This window comes from Scomber scombrus, chromosome 2 (genome assembly GCF_963691925.1).
Source record: "Scomber scombrus chromosome 2, fScoSco1.1, whole genome shotgun sequence".
Taxonomy (NCBI): Eukaryota; Metazoa; Chordata; class Actinopteri; order Scombriformes; family Scombridae; genus Scomber; species Scomber scombrus.
In genome coordinates, this window is record NC_084971.1 from 19,247,905 (window position 1) to 19,268,766 (window position 20,862).

General features: G+C 36.3%; 1 protein-coding gene across 1 annotated transcript; it reads right to left on the reverse strand.

Annotated features, from left to right (window-relative positions):
• Positions 1-1,121: 1,121 nt before the first annotated feature.
• On the reverse strand, positions 1,122-7,637 carry LOC133986108 (excitatory amino acid transporter 3-like). The gene is made up of 13 exons (XM_062425897.1): positions 7,601-7,637; positions 5,634-5,774; positions 5,007-5,099; positions 3,811-3,928; positions 3,534-3,576; positions 3,436-3,455; positions 3,112-3,342; positions 2,587-2,697; positions 2,340-2,462; positions 2,020-2,211; positions 1,661-1,795; positions 1,444-1,560; positions 1,122-1,236 (listed from the first exon to the last, which is right to left on the reverse strand). The coding sequence occupies exons 1-13, from the start codon at positions 7,635-7,637 to the stop codon at positions 1,122-1,124; spliced, it is 1,476 nt and encodes a 491-aa protein (XP_062281881.1).
• Between the last annotated feature and the right edge of the window lie 13,225 nt (positions 7,638-20,862).

Sequence of the window (20,862 nt, forward strand, 5' to 3'; positions counted from 1 at the left end):
ATTGTTTTGTCTCTTAAAAATTTGTATTTAAGATTGAATCTACAGTTGTGAGTCGATATTTATGAATTTGATCCAAACAGAAACAAATGTGTTCAGTCTAACAAAACTTCACAAGTGAAGAAATAGAATCTAAAGCTGCAACTAACAATTATTTATTTAATTATTAATTTTCACAGCCTAAGTTGATGTCTTCAAAAAAAAAAGTTTCTTCTTCTTCTTCTTCTTCTTCTTCTTCTTCTTCTTCTTCTTCTTCTTCTTCTTCTTCTTCTTCTTCTTCTTCTATCGTTCACAGAGCCCAAAGATATTTGTTTACCATAACAAGACAAAGAAAACCATAAAATCATCACACTTGAGAAACTGGATCCAGCAAAAGTTTCAGATTTGCCTTTCAATCTCTGACTGACGGACTGTGTCACATCATTATGGAACAAATAACATCACAAGCTAACATACAGAAAAATGCAGGGAAGTTATATGAAGTTTTCTCTAGATATATATTTGGAAACAAACTCTGGTATAAGCAGGATGGTACAATCATATCTGCATTAAGTAGTCAATGAAACAACAAATCAAAGAAAAAGCAATGACTACATTTTTTCAGAGACTAATTTTTCAGCCAGCCGTGTTTATGCTAAGCTGAGGCTACCTTTAATTGAGCTGCTATCTCTGTCTTAATTACAATTATAATTACATAAAATACAATTGATTCTAATTAATCAAATTAAGAAACCACTGTTAGAAGCTTATTCAAAAGTACACTGATAAAATCAAAATACTAATGAATGAAATGAAAATGAAAATTAAATTAAGCAAAGTCGAAGTTATGCATCTGTGCATCTTGGTTACTACAAGTACTGTATATCTACATAAAATACAAAATAGATTCCCAATATAATAATTTGATTCCCAATAAAGCAAATTAACAAATACTTGCCAGCAAGCTTATTTTACAGCTAACTGACAAAATCCAAAAGTATAAAATGTGATAAATGTGATGACAAATAAACAAAATGATAACAAATCAAAGAGACACGGTGCAATTTCTGGCAGGTGATAATTATTTTAAAAGTCAGCCCTGGTCATGCTGTTAATGCTCAGACCTGGTTCACGCTGAGCTGAGGCTACATATGTTTGTGCTTCGGCTGCTGTATTGCAGCTGTTGCCTGTCCTGGGGTATGAATCTGCACCTGGACCATGAGCTCCCCTTCGTCAGTGACAGGATATGGTGGCAGGTCTCTGAATGACACACAGACCCATTTTTTAAATTTCCATATAAACAAATGTGGGTAACTGTGAGTAACAGTTTCATTGAGATTGAAAAATGTTGCAAAAACCAGGTGTTGTCTAGAAATGCACTGGGTAAAAAGTACTTAATATTTGCTGATGTTGTTTTTAATGGGGCAAAAAAACAAAATAATAATAAGAAGTCAAGTAAAATTGCACCTTGTCAAGGTCTGTCCTCGGTCATCCATGTCTTGCAGTTCTTTTCTCGACAGATGCTCAACGATGGCCACGCCGAGGCAGTCTCCCAGGACGTTGACGGCAACGTTGCCGCGGTCTCTGAGAGAAAACAAACAGCAGTTATAGATGAAAGCACAGTATAAGTTTGATATCAGAAGCAAAATTATCTCTGCCTGCCAAAATCACAGGTTTAACTTACAGCAGCCATTCTATAGCCAGCAAAAGGGAAGCTTCCCTCGCAGGTATTCCGATGACGGTCAAAATGAAGAGCGTGGTCACTGTTCCTGTGGCTGGGATCCCTGCTTCACCCACACTGGACACTGCAACTGTCATACTGCAGAGGAAACAGATGAACATGAATTGCCACATAGTGGAGTAATTGTGCCACTGTAAAAAGAAAATATATATTTTTATATTACTGTTTAACTAAACATGAACTACTTGCATGTCTTTTAATACAATTCAACTGTAACAAATAATTTTTAAGCACAACCAAAGTTAACACTTTTTCAATTATCAAACAGAACAGGAAATGATAAATTATTGATTGTGACTTACGCAATGGTGAATAACTGGCTCCATCTCAGATTGATGTGGTTGAGCTGGCCGATGAAAACTGCAGCAGCCATCTCATAAAGGGCTGTTCCGTCCATGTTAACATTGATCCCAATGGGCAGCATGAAGCGAGTGATTCTTTTATCAATCTTGTTTACTTCCTCGCAACATTGGAAAGTCAGCGCGAACGCGTAGCTTCAAGACACAGTGATCCTCCATTAGCTCTTAAATATGTACGTGTTTATCCTCTGTATCTAGTTGTCTCTCTCTGATATGACACTAATGAAAACTGAAATAAAGATTACAAGTTACAATTCGCTTACCTGCGTGAGATGAGTACGGCCCTGATTAAGGCGGGGGAAATCCCCTTAATGACAACATAGGGGTTACGTCTCACACACACTAAATAGATCAGTGGTAGAACTATTCCTCCGTGAACTAAAAGTCTGAAAAAGAGCAAAAACTGCAAGCTTAATGCTGATGATAGAAACAAAACCCCTAACAGCAATAAATTGAATCCACACTCACAAGGTAACTGTAACAGTGGAAAAACAGCGCAGGAGAACATACCCACTGATAACCACCGCTGTGAACTTTCCGAGCTTGAACACAGTCTCAAAGTCATCTCCAACCTCAACAACATAACTGGCAGTCATGAACATCACTCCTACTGGCAAGAAGCTGGAACATGAAGAGAGTGCTGCAATCAGTTTGTTAATGGAGAACAGCTTTACAAGAAAACGTATCAAAACTTTAAGACAGATGAAACATTTAAATAGATTACCATTACAAAAAACTAACAACGAATAACAATATGTAACAATAACTGAACATGAAACCCTTTAGAAAGACGAAAAATGTTAATCAGGGGCAGAAGAGCAAAAGATGTGATATGCTGTAATCAGTGTTACTATTTTTGGTAATAACACACACAGAGAAAACTATCCACTTTAACAGGTCATTCAGTGCACATTGTAAGATATTTACTGTCTGTCTGTACATAGATAAAAACATGGATGTGTAGAATGAATAAAATATTTTCAAAAATATTACACTGACTATGCAGAAGACAAAACACGTGACATTTAGTCTCACCCTATTATCAGTCTAACCACATGTATGGTGGCTTCGTTGATGGCAGTCAGAATATCCACAAAGAGTTTCCCTCTCTCACCCATCTTCCTGAGAGCCAGTCCAAAGATAAAAGACCAGACAATCACTCCCAAAGTATTCAGTCCCTCAATCTGATTGCCCACAAGACGCACTTCGGTGGTTTTCTGAAACAAGATGACCCATTCGGTGAGAACAATGGTCTGATGAGAGCAACTTTACTGTATCATCTGCACATGGATGGTGGAGAAGGAAAAACTGCTTACTGTTTCCAGGCTGGAATTTACATCGGGTACTTCAATTTCAAACTCCACTTTCTGAGTCTTGTACTAAGAAATAAATAAATAAACAAATCAGAAATATCACACAGTCTCCATCACGTGAGGAAATAACTCAATAAAACATACCTGTTGAAAGCTTGCCAGAATCAGATTTTGTGGCACCATGTTTCTATAGAGAGTAAACAAGACTTAAAGATGATGAGTGAAAATATGCCTATAATGCAGAATATAGTGTAACGTTTGTCTAACTTTATACATTATTTCTGTGTAATAAAACACTGACAGATGCAGCTCTAAAGAAATACTAGTGATATGAATTGTCTGCTTAAGTGTTTCAGCATTTTCTGAAATGTTACTGGCTGAACTGGAAATGATGGGCTACGGGAATACGCTCTCTTCTCACCTTATTAGATCCAGCAAGGCGTTGACTGTGTTGAAACTTTCATCCTCATCATCATCTGTGTCCACATACACAGGAGTTTTACCGACCCCAGGCTTGATCAACAGCACAAATATTAATCCTACAACGCAAAATCCAGGTGGGTTAAAATGTTGCGCTGTAAGTGATGCATCAGCTCTTTGATTTAAGTGAAACTGAACAGATTTTGTGGAAAACTTGTAATAAGTGGACAAGGCTTCAGAAAAGCAGACAAGTTTTTAAAGTGCAGTCCCAATCTTTCTTCAGTTGTGGAGGAGACGAGGACATATGCCTGAGGGCTCAGAGTGAGACATCATCTCTCACACTTCATCTGTTAAAAGGGGAGCTGTAATAAATTGCTCCATCGATTGATTGATTAGTCGTTTGCTCTAAAGGAAACAGAAAATGAGCTTGACATGATGTTTTTCAGTCTTTATCTCTGGGATGTACTACAGAGGGACTAAGACACGTTAGTTAATTCATATTTGGGATCTTGACGTTTAGATCAGGATGTGGTCAGGTCGATGATGGATGAACCATTGGGGAGGGGGTTCCTTCTCAGGGAAAAATAAATGAGAGAGATCAGAGGATGTGCATTTATTTATAATGTATTTAACTCTCTTCCAATAACAATACAAAAAATATCATATTAGATTGACTAGGGAATAAAATTTTTACAACTAATATCAATTATTTAATTCAGCTGTTTCAGTAGCACTTCGTAAAAGATAACATAATGCTCTACATGGTAAAGAAACTGTGAAAGACATTCAATCTTCACCTTCATAAAAAAGTTCAGGTCATACCTGTTCTCTAATTATTCGTTTCTATGAAAAAAGTGAAAGTGGTAATTGATTTAGTGATTGATTGAGTGATTTATTTTCCAGGTCCTCTAATTTAGAGTAAATTGCAGTAGCTCATTTCTAGAATATTTTACAGAGAGAGCTGTGTAAATTGGCACAAATGATAAAAAAGGAAAAAGGTTTTAATTGGTAAGTACCCACTCATTATATTTGGATTCATATGCAGTTGTTAATTTGCAAAAAAATCTAATACATTAGACTCTTAACACTTCTTTAACTGACAAAAAATCCTTAGTGTTCAGTGTGCAGTTTTGTATGTTAAGCTACATGTTTCATTGTTTCTTAAAAACTATTTTTTTGATGCACGGTATTTCTTACCTATGGTCACAGACAGAAGAGTGGTTGTGACAAAGTACACCACTGCACGCATAGTAATTCTTCTGGAGGTGCCAACACTCAGACTAGCAACTCCTGTTGGAAATAACAACACATGTTGAGATCTACAGACCAAAGATAAAAGGATCAATATATTCCTATATAGTTACTGTAACAAACAAACAGCACGGCTATTTTAAATGCTATGTGTATAATCTGCATAAACTAAAGTAAGGGTTATTGTATCACTGCGTAAGATTTATCGGCTTCTAGATTGTAACCAAATAAGTACCCCTCCCCTCACTCTTCCCTTTCAAGCGTGTAGGAGAACCTACAGTGGCCGTGAAACTTGCAAAACATGCAAAGGACTCTCCCAAGAGCCAGTGTTTGGTTTGTCTGTTCTGAGCTACTGTAGCAACATGGCAGGCTCCGTGGAAGAGGACCCGCTCACTATGTACATATAAGGGGCTCATTCTAAAGTAACAAAGTTCTTATTTTCAGATGATTATACGCTAATTAAAATATACTGATGATTATTATTCTCCATTTTTGCCAAGTCCGTTCTGCTAGATGCCACTAAATCTTACACACTGGTCCTTTAAGAGAGTGAGAAATACATGTGTGGCTCACCTGTTATGACACTTGTCGCAATGAGAGGAACGGTAACTAACTGAAGCATCCGCATGAGTACTTCTCCTGGAAAGCCAATGTAGATCTTCTCGAGGCTTGTCAGAACAATGAAGGTCTTCAGAGTCATGCCGAGAGCAACTCCTGTAAGACAAAAACATACAAATATTACTCTGAGCATATAATTTAACATTACATGTGCAGCACAGTATGTGTCTGAGTATCAGCCCAAAGGTTTGCAATCATATGAGAAAAAATGAAAAGAGAAACAGTCCTTGCTGTTGCAGCTGGTGCAGTGTAATGATTGGCACTTTTGCTTGGAAAATTACTTCAATGATTAACCAATTATCACAGCAGTTGTGTTTTTCTTTTCGGTTTACCAACTAATCAATTAATTAACAAATCATTTCAGCTCTACCGTACTATACAACATAAGTTTCAGCTGATTCATGACTGATAAACAGTAACAAAAAAGGTAAAACTACACTGTGCTAACAAAATGTTAAAATTTATAAAAGAGAGAACAGCAGATAAACTGTGTTAATTAGAGAGAGACACACAGTCCAGACTTCTGTCACTGACTAAAATTTATAATGAAACCAATTTTTTTTTTTGGCCCATTAATGTTGTCTCCCCGTTAGAGCGACAACTGTTCTCTTATTCTCTCTTATTTATATTACTTTATTTTTTATTACTTATTTATTAAAATTTTCTAAACATTATGTATTCCTTATTTTCTCTCACATGTACTGGTCTCAGTTTTTGTCTTTTAATTTGTTCTTTGTTTTTGTTCTCTCATCATTTTTATTCATTTTCTGTATGTTGTCACTGTTCTGTTTCATAATCACCTTTCAATCAACTGTAAAGCACTTTGAACTATGCTAGTCTGTATGAAAGATGTTATATAAACAGTGTTGGCGAGTAACTTGTTACATGTAACAGTGTTACATAATTGAATAACAAAATAAATGTAACTGTAATCTGTTACAGTTACTGAGAAAAAATGTGTAACTAAATTACAGTTACTTAATTTGTTGATGGTTACAAAGGGGGTTACATCTGAAGTCAGACCTTTAAGATTTTGCTCAGGAGGGTTTCTTCCTCATTTTTTAATATTTAACATGTTACTGAATGTCACAGTATCAATTAAACCGATGCCAGACTTTAGACTTTTTTCATAAATCTTATTTTATATTCCAAAATCTACATGAACAAATGAATACATTTTCAAATGAGAGATAAATCTTGCTTTATAAGAAATGATCTCCTTTATAAATCATATCAGTGTCCATGAAAAACACCCCAACTTAGATGTTGGTGCTTAACGGGTACACTTGCTGAAAACATTTGTTAGAAAATTAGAAAAGTAATCATTAAGTAATGAAATGTCATAAGTTGAATCCATTACTTTGATAAAGTAAATTCAATAGTTACATTACTTATTACATTTTAAATAAGGTAACTACTAATCTATAACGTATTACATTTCCAAAGTAACTTTCCCAACCCTGTATAGAGGTTGATTGATTGGTGGAGCAAGTGCAGTGATATAAACTGTCCACTAGATGGTGCTGTTTAGCCGGGGGTGATGAGACACATTGTAATCGCATGGTTGTCCTGGCAACAGGATGTGTAACGTGGCCTCATAAGTGCTTATGTGGACGTTAACTTTACCGTACATTAGTCAAATGTCAGATGGTGTTAAGCATGCATTTAAGTGGGGCAGAATCAGAGGGTATTGTCATATTTTAGTTAGGAGTAAGTTATTAATTAGCCGGGTTAGTTAACCTATGAGCTACATTCACGTCTTGCTAAAATACACAAACATAAACATAACTTTCAAAACAACAACAACAACAACAACAACAACAAACATATTTGTTTGAATTAGCTGACCTAGCCAAGTTACAGACCTTTACACAGCAAGAAACTAGCAGCTATAACAGTGGCGTTATGGAGTCATCACTTACCCAGAACAACACCAACCAGGCTGGAAACTGTTAACATCTTTTTGGTCTTGGCGACGTAAGACCAGCATTTTCTGCAACAACCTTCTTCTTGACCTTTCATTTTAATGCAGTCTGAAAGAAAAGGGATTCACGTTAGCTATGTAGCTAATTATCAAGACCTGAACACTCTGCTACTTATTGAAAGTAGTATTAACAGTAAGCACACATATGTGTGTACCTATAGTAGGTACATTGTATGGGTTAACATATTAGGTCGATACTTACAATACTACAAAGATAGACGAAAGTCAGTCTTGAGGTTTTCCTCTTGTGGTGAGTTTTGTAACGTTATTCAGCTTCAGTGTCTGTTGTGGTTCAAAGTGAATCCAAATAGAAACATTTGAAAGTAAACATGATGAAACCTAATGTGTCCCAACGATTAAAACTGTGTCCAGTGGAAAAACAGGTAGTTGCTTGAGAAAGACTCCACACTCCACAGGCTGTCTTATGGCAGGTCGCTCGACAGAAATACCGCGTTTTAGACAGAAAAGTGTAGCTCGATACTTTCTTTGATTTCGTCTCGGACACTGTCATATTTTTTCGTGCATTGTGAATGGGTTGTGTTACTACCGTCGCCATGGAGATTGTTGTTTTCACTGAACTTCCTTATTGATATATTGGTAATTGATAAAGGTCTGTAACTTTAGATACGTTTACGTCCTTGTTTAATTAGTTCCGGTGGGGATGATATAATGCAATTAAACAAGCCGGCTGGAGGATAGCATCTAGTTACCATGGAGACAACTGACTCACCAAAGCATAAATGGAAAAGTAATTAATTTCTGAGTGACACTGATCAAATGTGTCGACCTACCATGAATCAAGGAATGTATATGTATATCTTTTATAGTTTCCTTGCTATAAATCAGGATCAGAGACACATTTTTGATTAGGTTCAGGTGGGACAACTCAAGATCAGCACTTTGGACAGCACTGCTAATGGGGGAAGGTGTCATTTCATTCAGCAATGGAGAGAGTCTATGTTGTATGAGCTAGTCCACCTAGAGTTACAACTGCCGTAAAAATAATAATAAAATATGGCTGTCGTGTCTATGAAGCATTACTTCATAGACACAGAAACTGACTAGTCTCATAAATAGACATTTAGATGGTTTGGTGTGAAATGTGTGGTCTGGTCTGTCACATCTGGTGCATACAGCTTTTGTTCATTTACTTTCAATTAATTATTTTCCACAATTTAATAGTTCCTATACACTTGAGTTGTAGTGTAGTGTAGCTTGCCAGATGAGAATAGTTTGAATCACTGATATGTTTTTTTCAAATAGAAATATATAAAAAGTGATGTCAGCTGGAAACAAGTGTTGTCAGAGCTTTACAGGCGGACTGGAAAAAAACAAATCAAAGGTTTTATCACAATGTAAATAAATGTCATTTAGGTCAAAAGACATACAGCAGCGCAGCACAAGTAATAATAATAACTTTAAATATATAGCACTTTTCAAAATAACTGTTACAAAATCCTTCACAAGCAAGGACAAATAAAAGAAAACGGGAGAGAAAACAATAAAATACAAAATCACAGTCTACAAATAAGATAAAACAATGAAAACAGATCAAATAAGTAACAGATAAAACAATTAAACAAAAGCCATACAGTAGGAGTACGTTTCGAGAGACACTTTAAAAGAAGGGAGTGAATTATCTCTAGTCTAAGTTCCTCAGGGTCCAACTAGGAACTAACAGCCAAAGCCCTGTTCCTTAAGCCTTGACAGGGATAATAGCCAACAGGGCCTTATTAGATGATCTGAAGCTACGGGCTGGTGAATAATGATTTAGTTTGGTGCCATATCGTACAGGGCCTTAAAAGTCAGGAGTAACATTTTCAATTCAATTCTACAACAGACAGGCAAACAGTGATGGGAAGCTAAGAGATATGATCATGCTGGTATGATCATGCTTTTGTCATCTGGTTAAAAGTCTGGTGGCTGGATTTTGGACACTCTGAAGCCCTGCAATACAATAATCCAGACGAGAAGTGATGAAAGCATTAATCTTTTTTTTTTTTTTTTTTTGTAATTCTAGTGACATTTCGCAAGTGGAAACAACATGTAGAGTGGAGTAGAAATAGTGAAACAAAAACAACAAAACCATGTGACTGGTTGACGCTCCACCCCATCATTGGGGCAGCTTCTTGTAGTTGTTTTCAATAAGAGTGAAACTTCTGCTCGCCGTTTTTGGGTTACTAAGCATTTTGCGCTTTGCAACCTGCTAAAAGTGCTGTGTCTGATCGGGACCTGAAGTCTGACAGTATTGGAGTAGAGACACCTGGTGTTATTGATGAACTGCCTTCAAATTCAATAAGATCTTGAAAATCCATTTCAGAGGAGAAATTTGGTAGAGAAACAACAAGTCAAAGAGGTTAGGCCAGATCAACCCGACATCAAAATCAGACGGTTACAACACAAAGGCTTAGCTAGCTCATGTAAATGCTGCAATTTTCTTCCCATGCTCACTATTGAAAACAGCAGGGATAAATACAGCATGGACTGTGACAGGAGTTAGGGACATGAATTTTATTATATGAGAAGATTAAGAAATGTAAAAATAAATGAGTATAAGACAGCATGTGTTGAGAATACAGTCAAGTTAGCCATGGCAGGCAGAGTTAACATCGCTATGCAACTGGCTGAAGGCCACAGTATTGGTGTGAGGAAACACAATGAAGAGGTGGATAACAACAGACAAATTTCATCAAAGATAATTGACTGTGTTAAATTCTGTGGGGGCTTTGAGCTGGCCTTGTGCGGCCACAATGAGTCTGAATCCTCAGATGACGGTGTTATGTTCAGGGGTAGAGTTAGTTCTGTTATTAAGCAGTAAGCTGTCCTTGCTTGTAACAAAAATAACACGCTCATCCGATAAGAGGACACTGATGACTGGGCATGTTCCCAGAGAGTGTTACTCTTCTCAAGAATCTCCTCACTGCATCCATGACAACAGCAGCATATATAGCAATAGTATCTCTACTTTGAAGAGGATCAAGACCTTCCCGAGGAACACAATGAAACAGGGTCACCTGAGTGCTCTGCCGATGCTCTCCATGGAGAAAAAACCCTAATACCACAACAGAAATCCTGTACAATTATGAAGTCTCCCACACACACACACATACACTTTTGTCCCCAGTTGCACAAGCTGTTCCCATTCAACTGGTCTTAAGTCAATTTGAAAGTAACAAGTCATGCCCACACACATACATGCGAGTTCCCTTGACCCCAGTGTTCTTTGTGTATACTTGACCTTAGTATAATACATCATCCAGCAATATATGGTACTATGTGCTCCAGAAATTCCTATTATCATACACACTATCTCAATAGTGTATATGCTAATATTACTCCATATATTTGTGGGGGGAAAAAAGATCTGTGGAATTTCATATAGCCTAAAGTGACGTCTTCAAAGTCCTTGTTTTTTATAATCAGCAGTCCACCACCCAAAGATATTTAATTGACTTTCATATTAGACAAATGAAAGGTGCAAATCTTCACATTTGAGAAGCAGAAACCAACAAATTGAATTTGAATTTTTGTTTTTTAAAACCACTCAAATGATTACACTATTATTATCAAAAATGTTGCAGATTCTATTCATATTTTGACTGACTAACTGATTAATCAGGTCATCATTGCAACTCTTAACAAAAGTAACATTTTATCTTGATCATAAAATACTGTTTCCTAATGGTCAATGGTTTGAGTTCAGCCACTTGATACATATTATTGTTATTATTACTATACAACATTTTTAAAGGGTAAGAAACGGAAACATAAAATCAATTTATATAATTTAATGTAATGTGTACATATAAATAAATCAATTATTTATGAGTTCAGTTTCAAATGGAAATGGAAAGCTTGTGTCCATGCGAGATGCTGTTTATGTTTCTGTGTAAGAATACCTCAACTTTTTATTATTGCATCAAATAATTGTTATGTCAAAGAGTATTGCTACCCTGCAGTTTGTGTTCAGTTGTATTGTGATTGTAACTGAAACTGACTGAACATGGCACAGCCCCACCAGCCTCCACTGCTCTCACTACACCTGAACTTTTTTGACCTTAAATCTCTGGACTATATTCAAATCATATGTTGATTAGAAAAGTGCCTTGAAGCTCCCAAGGAAAACAATTAGTATTCCTGCCCGCGCTTTCCTTCTACAAACATGTTTTTAGTGCCAGAATCAATTTATTAAGTCACCTCTGAAGCTGTTTGCTTGTAATCAAAGTAAAGTCAACTACAAAGCTGCTTATTCTTATGCTATAATGAAACAATGAATGTACAATCAAGTAGTGCACATAAAATGGCAACAACAATGAGCACCTAATCTACATATAATTTAATGACACTTATTAATACTATATTGCATTTAATAGAAACTTTTTCAACATGATACGAATTCGACAGCCATGCAGCAAAGTTGCTCTACTAAATGTGCTGCAACTAAGTAACACTTTCCTGCTCAAAGGAACCAAATAGTTGAAACAAAGATGATGGGTCTGTGTTTATCAGAGTAAAATATGATGAAAAACACCAAACTAAAAGGCAATAGAAAAACAGCTGTGGCTCAGGAGGTAGAGCGGTCGTCCTCCAATTGGAAGATTGGCGGTTCGATTCCCGGCTCCTCCAGTCCACATGTCGATGTGTCCTTGGGCAAGACACTTAACCCCAAATTGCTCCCGTTGCTGTGCCAACGGTGTATGAATGTGTATGAATGATTAGCTTCCTCTGATGAGCAGGTTGGCACCCTGTGTGGTAGCCATCAGTGTATGAATGTTTGTGAATGGGTGAGTGAGTTGTAGTGTAAAGCGCTTTGAGTGGTCGAAAAGACTAGAAAGGTGCTATATAAGTACAGTCCATTTACAAAATTTCAATCAAACATCATCTGTTATTACTAACACGAGACGGTATTAACATTATCTATATCAACATGCAGCCTCTGCTCCCATCATCACATAAGGTAGCAAAGCAAAAGTGGGCCAAATTACTACAAAGTCTTAACTTGTTAGCAAAATGGTTAATTTGATCCTACATGAGCCCCTAATTTGTCACAACCTGGCTCAAGACTGGACAAAGCATAGGGAGACCATACATGAGGTGCAACTAAAAATAGATTTATTGCACATAACTAAAAGAAAATCAACCAATTAAATGAAATTGAAATGAATTAAATCATGGTGGAAGCCAGAAGAGAGAACAAGTGACTGCCTGCCACCAGCTTATAAAGGAAGCCCATCAGTCCAGGCTCCTGCATGTGGAGGACAAGGAGGCAATCCAGACAGGGTCGTCACAATACATAAAAGGGATTTTTGTTTATATACTGTTGGGGCAAAGTAAAAACAATTATTTTGAATATAGAATTTAACTATTTCCAAAAAAAATCCATCCAATTGCAGATATTTGAGGGGTCACGTTCCTCTTCAAGTTGACTGAACACAATGCTTCTGCCTTTCATTCTGCTAATTATTCAGTGCACCATATCAGGAGTTGCAGTTTGACTAAGATTAGTTAAAGTTTTCTAATTATCTGCAAACCCCATGAAGAAACTGAAACAGTTTCCCAAAACTTTTCAGTTTCCATTTAATTCCTTCTGAAGATACAAATCTTTAGAAACAGCTCACAAATCTAACATTTTTTAAGGCTTTGTAATTTTTTGAAACAGCTGGGCTTTTTACTTTTTATTAAATCATTTTATCGGGTTAAATAGATGTTTTGTTGGAGACTATTTTTCAACTGTGGATTAATATACATATGGTGCTATAGAGAGTATTTATGGCACCAGGACGGTGTATGAAGGACTGACTCAGAATAAATTATAGTGCCCACATTCATGGTAATGAAGGAACATGTCACCCCAGTGCAACATTGATGTGTTTTGCTAATTTGTGAACAACAGTGATGTCTACGGCACAGACGAATGAGCTCTGTCAGACTTTGGTTACACAAATAATACTTCTTATTGGAACCAATTCTTGTTGTATTTTTTTCTTTTCATGTGATTTGTTCACAGTAAAAACTTTTTTTTCCTTCAAATTATTAGCTCTATAACATCTTAAAGACATGAGCTTCTTCCTGTCTGCAGCTGGTTTATTTAAGACCTGGGACCCCCATTGAAATGGATGCTATCCCACTTATGGACATTACAGATTATATTAATAATATATAATTAATAATATATTAAAATATCATATTTACACATCTGTGGTTTTTGATCTAACATGGCACATTGAATTAACTTGTATTAATATTATAATAATAATATTATTATTATTATGCACATTGCATATACTGTTTCAACTTTCATCTCATTCTCTTAAATTTAAAATTTTAACCTGTACCAGCTATTTACTAAACTTTTTTACTAAACTTTGTGTATTGTTGACTGTATTGCACCTCAACACCATGCCAAATTCCTTGTATATGCAAATCTATAAGGCAATGTTTCTGATAGCGTTATATGAAATCAGTCAGTGTTCATGTTTAATGTCTGTTTCAGCCAAACCATTTGGGATGCTGGGATTCTTATACTGGAAGACTGTAGTTCACAAAGGTTTCGACTCAAATCCAGTTTGTTTTGTAAACTCTACCAGTTAACATGCTCATACACCTGAAATGGAATATTTTGCCAAATTACCATAAATTAGGCAAAAAAATAGGCCATGATAGTATGCATTTGAAACAATGGTCTGTGAGCATAAATATATAAAACTTGCAACTATTTTTGCTTTCCATTCTTTCATACATATACTTACTTACTTATCAGGGAGTTTCTAAGCCTGAAAGCTCTTCTTGGAGGCTCCCAGCATTCACAGCTCAGGTTAAAATCTGTTCCACCTTTACAGAGAGAACATTGCAATTTTGGATATAAATGTTTGTGGAGAGAAGTGAATTGTACATCAACGATGCAACAAGATGAATACTATTTACCTTATCTTGTAAACAAATAATTTGCATAATCATAAAAAGTTGCATTCACCATCACCCAAAGACATTTATCAAGAGAGGAAAGCAGTAAACAAACCAAGCCATGTGGAAAAGGAAAACAAAAAACAAAAACAAAAAAACCCACAGCAACTTCCATTGTTGCCAGCCGGAAGAGGGGAACTCGAGACATGTTGTAAAAGATCAAGCACCATTCTGAACTGACCCCATTTCCTGCCAGCGTTTACACAGTGTTAGCCCAAGATTGAGACTGAAAACTAAATGTGACATACTTTACCCTGTCCTTCAAAATGTAAAAATGTATCAGGATTAAACAACAGCCCTGTTTCAGTGTGAGAAAGCGGGACACTTTCATGTTCTTATTTACTCTCAAATATAACAAATGTATATATTTTACTCTTATCTGGTTTAAATATTTAGTGAGGATTGTAATACAATGTGAACACATTGTCATTTATGTAAACAAAGTGTGATGACGTCCTCTACCTCATGATGTAATTAGATTGTGATTATTGTTTTGATTTTTTAAATTTACTCCACTGCAGTTATTGACCTGAGCAGAACTGCAGCCCAGGAAGATTAAAAACAACATTCAAAAAGAAATCCTTGCATCAGATAATGTTTGTATGTGCACTGAGTGGCACAACGTAAGCTGAAGAGTGACTGAAGAGACTAAGATGCATATGAGTATGTGTGGGAGTAATGTATCAAATGAGGGCGCTTCTTCACTCTGATTTTAATGCAAATATCTGAACTCTTGTGCAAGTCTGTGTGTCGTGGTGTCTGGTGTCCTTAAGTCTCCGGACCTGCAGCTGACAAACTGAAGGATGTGATAAAGTTCACACTAAATCGAGACTTAATTTGTTATGCTTTTGGGAATTTGGGTGGCGTGTTCTTCTCGCACAGAACCACCAGCTGCCTCACTGATTAAATGTTAAGCATGTCATCAACAACGTAAAAATTTGCATAAATAGACCTCATCAAACACCTATAAGGCAGCTGTGCTGGCTGTCCCTACATGGTGGGCAGCTACACGGGATGATTGCACCATTGCATTCAGAGTCCTGTGGCTTTGGAAAAGTTTGCATACAAATCTCAGTTTAGCTACCTTTTGAACAGTTTTTAGGCTAATTCACTTTGGAACATCATCTGTAGATTCTTTTTTCTCATATATTTCTAATATATTCTATTTAACTGGTGTTTTGTGCTTGCTATGGTTTTACTATATTGTTGTCTTCAATGTTTGCAGTAGCTCTTAAACTTGTAAGATCTAAAGCTGGACTATTATTAATTTACAGTTGATAATGGGTCCATGTTTGAAGCTTGTTGTGATGCCCCCTAGTGGTCAAACATCCACCTAATGCAGGTTTAAGATAATTAATAATCAGGTTTGTATTTATACAAATATTGAATCACTTTCACAGAGCAAATGTCCTCTGTCTACATGTCCAAGACTCAAATTGTATACTCAAAAACAGAAAACATTAATTTTACAGCTCAAGTTTTTGCACAGCCTCTCCTTAAAGAAAGATTGGGGTAGATGAACTCATGTAAATGACCACTTAATGTTCTCAGGAGGAACATTGAGGCTTCTTAATGGGTGTGCACACAGAATAAATGCACATTCAGTAAATCATGGGCTGGAGGAACCCAGCTCTGTTATCCAGCACCAACAGAGCAGACATCAAGCTGTTTCAAAAAACACAGTTCAAATATACAGCCTGTACTATGACTCCTACAGACCAGTAATATCTATTAGTCATGCTAATTTGAAAAGCATTTTATTTGCATGAGCTGAGGGAGAAAGACAGAGTTCCCCTAGTTTGAAGGAGCATTTAAAGCACTTCAATCAATCGATGACTTGTGCTGGCCTCTGGCACACTTTAAACCAAGTGTGAAACAATAGTATAATTTTATTCAGGCTATATTCCTGGCGAACAAGGTTTCAGTTAATTACCAATATTTACAACAAACAGGAAATATTGCTTAAAAATCCTTTGAAGGTTGCATATGCTGATCAGAGAATTATTGTCTTTGTTATTCTGTCAGTGCACCTGGCTTGTGGACTAAGGAATTCAACAAATTAAATACTATTAACAGTTATCACATTCAAATTAGATTGCATCTCCTTTGAGTGCGGCTGTCTAAAAGGGGTTACGGCTCGAAGATACCTCTGTCTTCATTGCCTGGAGCTACTGACTCTTCTGATGCTGCTGTCTTTGAATCTATATCACATTTAATTTAAACATTCTAGCAGCCATCCTAATTACACTTCTCTAGATGTTAAAAAGTGACATGGAAAGGGGGAATAAACTGCCTACTTACTGATAAGTCAAAAGTTTGTGATTAAAATGAGTATCCTTCCATAAACCAATTACTCTGTGTGACCTGAGGTTATCTGCCTGCAGGCTGGATTTTTCTTCTGAATTCTGAGCAAATGGAAAGACCAGAGGGACAAAACAAACTAACAAACTAACCAGATGACAACTCTGTTTGACTTACTAAAACTTTCTTCACCCGTTGCTCGGTCACTTTGTTGGCTCCACAGGCTCTGTTTAAATGGCAAAGACAAGCCTGCAAAATAACAAAATCTAAATTGCTAAGGAATTGTTTACAGTGAAGCTTTCTTTTGCAGGTCCAGTAATTTCTTAATGACGTCCTCTGAGGTTTTCTGGAATGGATAGTGTAATTTGGTACTAATTATAGGGACATAGAAGCAGTTTTCTGAGGCAGTATTCATAGTAAATATTCCCTATTTTTTTTTAAACGTTTTTTTAAATTTATGTAGAGTTTAAAAAAAAATTGTTTTCCAGAAGAAGCTCCTTGAAAGAACAGCTAGAATTTTAATGAGCGTGAACATTTTACTCTCTGTACTTGTTGTATTTGTTTGCATGTAATTAAAACTATACAGCAACATAGTTGCTTGCATGTTTAAGCTGATCTTAAGTGCGCTTCGTAAAAGAGAGTTATGAGAGTGATACCAATTAGGGAAAATAAAAGTGAAGCAAATGAACACTCTCCATTTCCTACAGCCTAATAACATACTCCTTTGTTTAAAAAAAAAGAAGAAACTTTATAAAAACTTACAGGTCAGTTTCTATGAAATTATGGGACCAGAAAAAAAACATTATCTTTTAAACATTATGTAATACCATAATATATATATAATAACTTATATCTATTGTCTGTCCCACAAAGCCTTCTAACCCAGTGATGTGTAATGTTCTGATGATCTTACCCACAATGAAATAAAATTTCATAACAGTAGCTTGAGGCTACACTGCAGGTATGTCCTGCAAATTTGTGTTTGGCATTAACTTTGTGAGAGGGTGTATGAAACTACTCCACAGGGCAGAGACTCCCTGCGGGTATACGTCTTTATTGTGTTTCACCGTCACTGTGTGGATAAGGATTGAAATTTTCAGTTTGGCACTTGTTTTTCTCCCTCTTTACTAAAAAGGTTTTTTGTTTTCAAATGTTGTTGTCATGCATATATAGTTTCACATTGAGTATTTGGGATTTATTTAAAGATCTAGATATGTTCAGATTTTAAAGCAGTCACAATAAATTGTATTATTTCATGTTGACACAGGCTTTAATGTGCTGTGACTATGAATAAGTGTAAAAAAATGCATTTGTGTTGTATACTTTAAGTGCTGTCCACTTACAAAATGTAAGTCCTTGAACAACAATAGCCTCCCTATGAGTGAAGAAGTAATATTCAACTGTTTAGTATGTGCTAATGGGAGGGGCCCAGCAATATGTTGGGCAGTCATTTGAATGTAAATGCTGTCCTCACAAAGGCACTGACCAGAGCAGTATAGAAACATTGTTTCTGTGTTCTGTTGTGAAAAAGACAAGACCAGACTTACCAGAACTACGCTGATGTTTTCCAACAATAGAGGAAAGATATGACAACTAAATCTTTTCTTTTGGAGAGAAAATAATGTTTTGCTTTATCCACAGTTTTTTGTATTGTAAAGTAAGAGCTCTCCTTCTTGTCCTTTTCCCATGTATTCTGCCACGTCTTTGACTGACATTTTTATGATTAAAATGTATTAGACAGTTCATATTACAGGAGAATTTCTATTATCAACATTTATTGCCAAGTAACTTGCTTTCTCATTTCCCTCAACACCTACTGTATGTGTTCTGGTACCAAAATAAAACCAACATCACACCCTACCTTGTGAAGTCTGTATAATGTTTGATCTCTTTCAATATATCAGGTCTGGACTTAATTTGATTTCTTTTATTGTAGTTAATGCAGCTGAATCACTGCATATGACTAAGTTGTCTGGTTTAGTACCCATAATACAGCCAGCATCTCTGCTGTGAATATTGACCCCTGATCGGAAATTCTATGTCTGCTTTTAACTCTTAATTCATTGTCATTGCAGATGAAACGTTACTTCCTTGACAATATCTCCTGATTTCTTTCTTTTGTCATTATTCAGTATGCATAGATCAACTTCAGGTTCCGAGATTAGCCATGATGGTGAAGTGACCAACAGACTGGAGGGCACATATTACTACTAATAATACAAATTTCCTTCGTCTTAGATTTTTAGAGGCAATTGAATTTCTGTCCAATCAGCCATTCAGCTTGGAATCACAAGATGATGATTAGTACACTGAGGCATTATTAAGGATCTTAACCCTAACCCTTTCTTGGAATGAGCCATCCCAATCTCTCTCTTCATCCTTAAAACTAACCAACACAAGCAATGAAAGCAATGGGTTACAGCATAGGACGACTGGATAGGTGGTGTGCAGTTTGGGTGGGTTTTTGAATGAAAGGACTCTCCATAGTGAAGGGAACTACAACACCTTGTCCAACACACTGAAGAATGTTAAATAACCCAGATTGGAAAATAGCACGTATAACTGATGTGTTTGGGGTTTTTTAGCGTTACTTTTTCTTTTTGTTCTTTTTGGCTTTGTCTGAGCCATGTGCCATCTATTCGGGAAAGGGAGGTGGGGAAACTTTAAAGACTGGAGGAGAAAAGAAGAGCCGTTCTCAGGCAGTTAATGAACGGCATAATCAACATGGATGGAAAAGAGTTAGAATAGTCTGTGTTCAGTATTACAGAAGTGTATGGGGATGATTTGCACTTATATTCAATCTAACCTCCAAAATCGTTTAATAAAACCTTGATCACAACAAAGAAAAAAGTGTATATACAACTTTTTTGATAGATTCATAGATAGAACTGTATAAAACATGTACTGTGTATGAAACCCACAGCTGATGTGACATGATTTGAGCTTCTTTAACAGTCAGATTCTCAAAGTAATGCCTTTCAAACTTCATCTTGAATGTGAGCTCTGTGAAAGATAGTCATCTTACAGCGAGTATCCCTGACGGCTTTTGTTCTTGCAAAGCAGCCATTAAATTTAACATCACGCTGCTGCCTCCACATAAAAGCTTGCTCACAATTACTCATGTACAAATTTACTCTGTACAGAAAGGTACCCTCAAGGTTTAAAATGAGGGGTCAGCTTGCAAAACAAAGCTGTACTTTGCAGTGACATTTTCCTTTAGACATGTCAGAGTCAAGGTACATGGAGTATTTCTTTTTCAAAGCAATCAGATCCTATTTTAAGCAGAAACCAACTGTGGATGATAATGCAATCAGAGAAAGCAAGAAAATAACATATTTGTGCTTTAAAAAAAAGGCTTCTTATCTTGCAACTCTTAAAAACATTGTGCCATTCATCTGAGATTCATCATTTACAAACAAAAATTCACCTCATCTGACCTCAGTGCAACCCTTTGGTTGTGCAGGAGGTTGCATGGAATATGTAACAATATATATACGGTAAGTGCCTTGTTGAATCCAAATTATCTGATTCTTACACCCACCCACACACACACATACACACATATATGTGTGTGTTGCCTTGAAGCCATATAATCAGCAGGTCAAATTAAAGAAGAATCCCACGTCACAACAGAACATTTAGTACATGAAATGGCTGAATAAGAGTCAAAATATTGAACTATTTAGCCATGTACGCAAAAGTTCTCAAAAAATCAATCCCCTTTAATGAGTTCTGCATAAGAAGAGCCACTTTTAAAAACTGAGTTATGGACACTAATTGCCTGAAAACATGACAGTATTTATTTATTTCTCTCTCACTCACTCACTCACTCACACACTCACACACTCACACACTCACACACTCACACACTCACACAGTGTTGAGTAAGTCATCTTAGGCTTTGGACAACAGTGATATAGTTTTCAATATTTTCTG

What these genes read in the sequence shown, in the direction of transcription:
- LOC133986108 (XM_062425897.1), bottom strand. Translation starts at nt 7,637, where the DNA reads ATGTTAACAGTTTCCAGCCTGGTTGGTGTTGTTCTGG. An exon ending in GTGGTTAGACTGATAATAGG is followed by an intron (nt 2,698 to 3,111) that starts GTGAGACTAAAT and finishes TTCATGTTCCAG; the next exon opens with CTTCTTGCCAGTAGGAGTGA. An exon ending in ACAGCGGTGGTTATCAGTGG is followed by an intron (nt 2,463 to 2,586) that starts GTATGTTCTCCT and finishes GCTCTTTTTCAG; the next exon opens with ACTTTTAGTTCACGGAGGAA.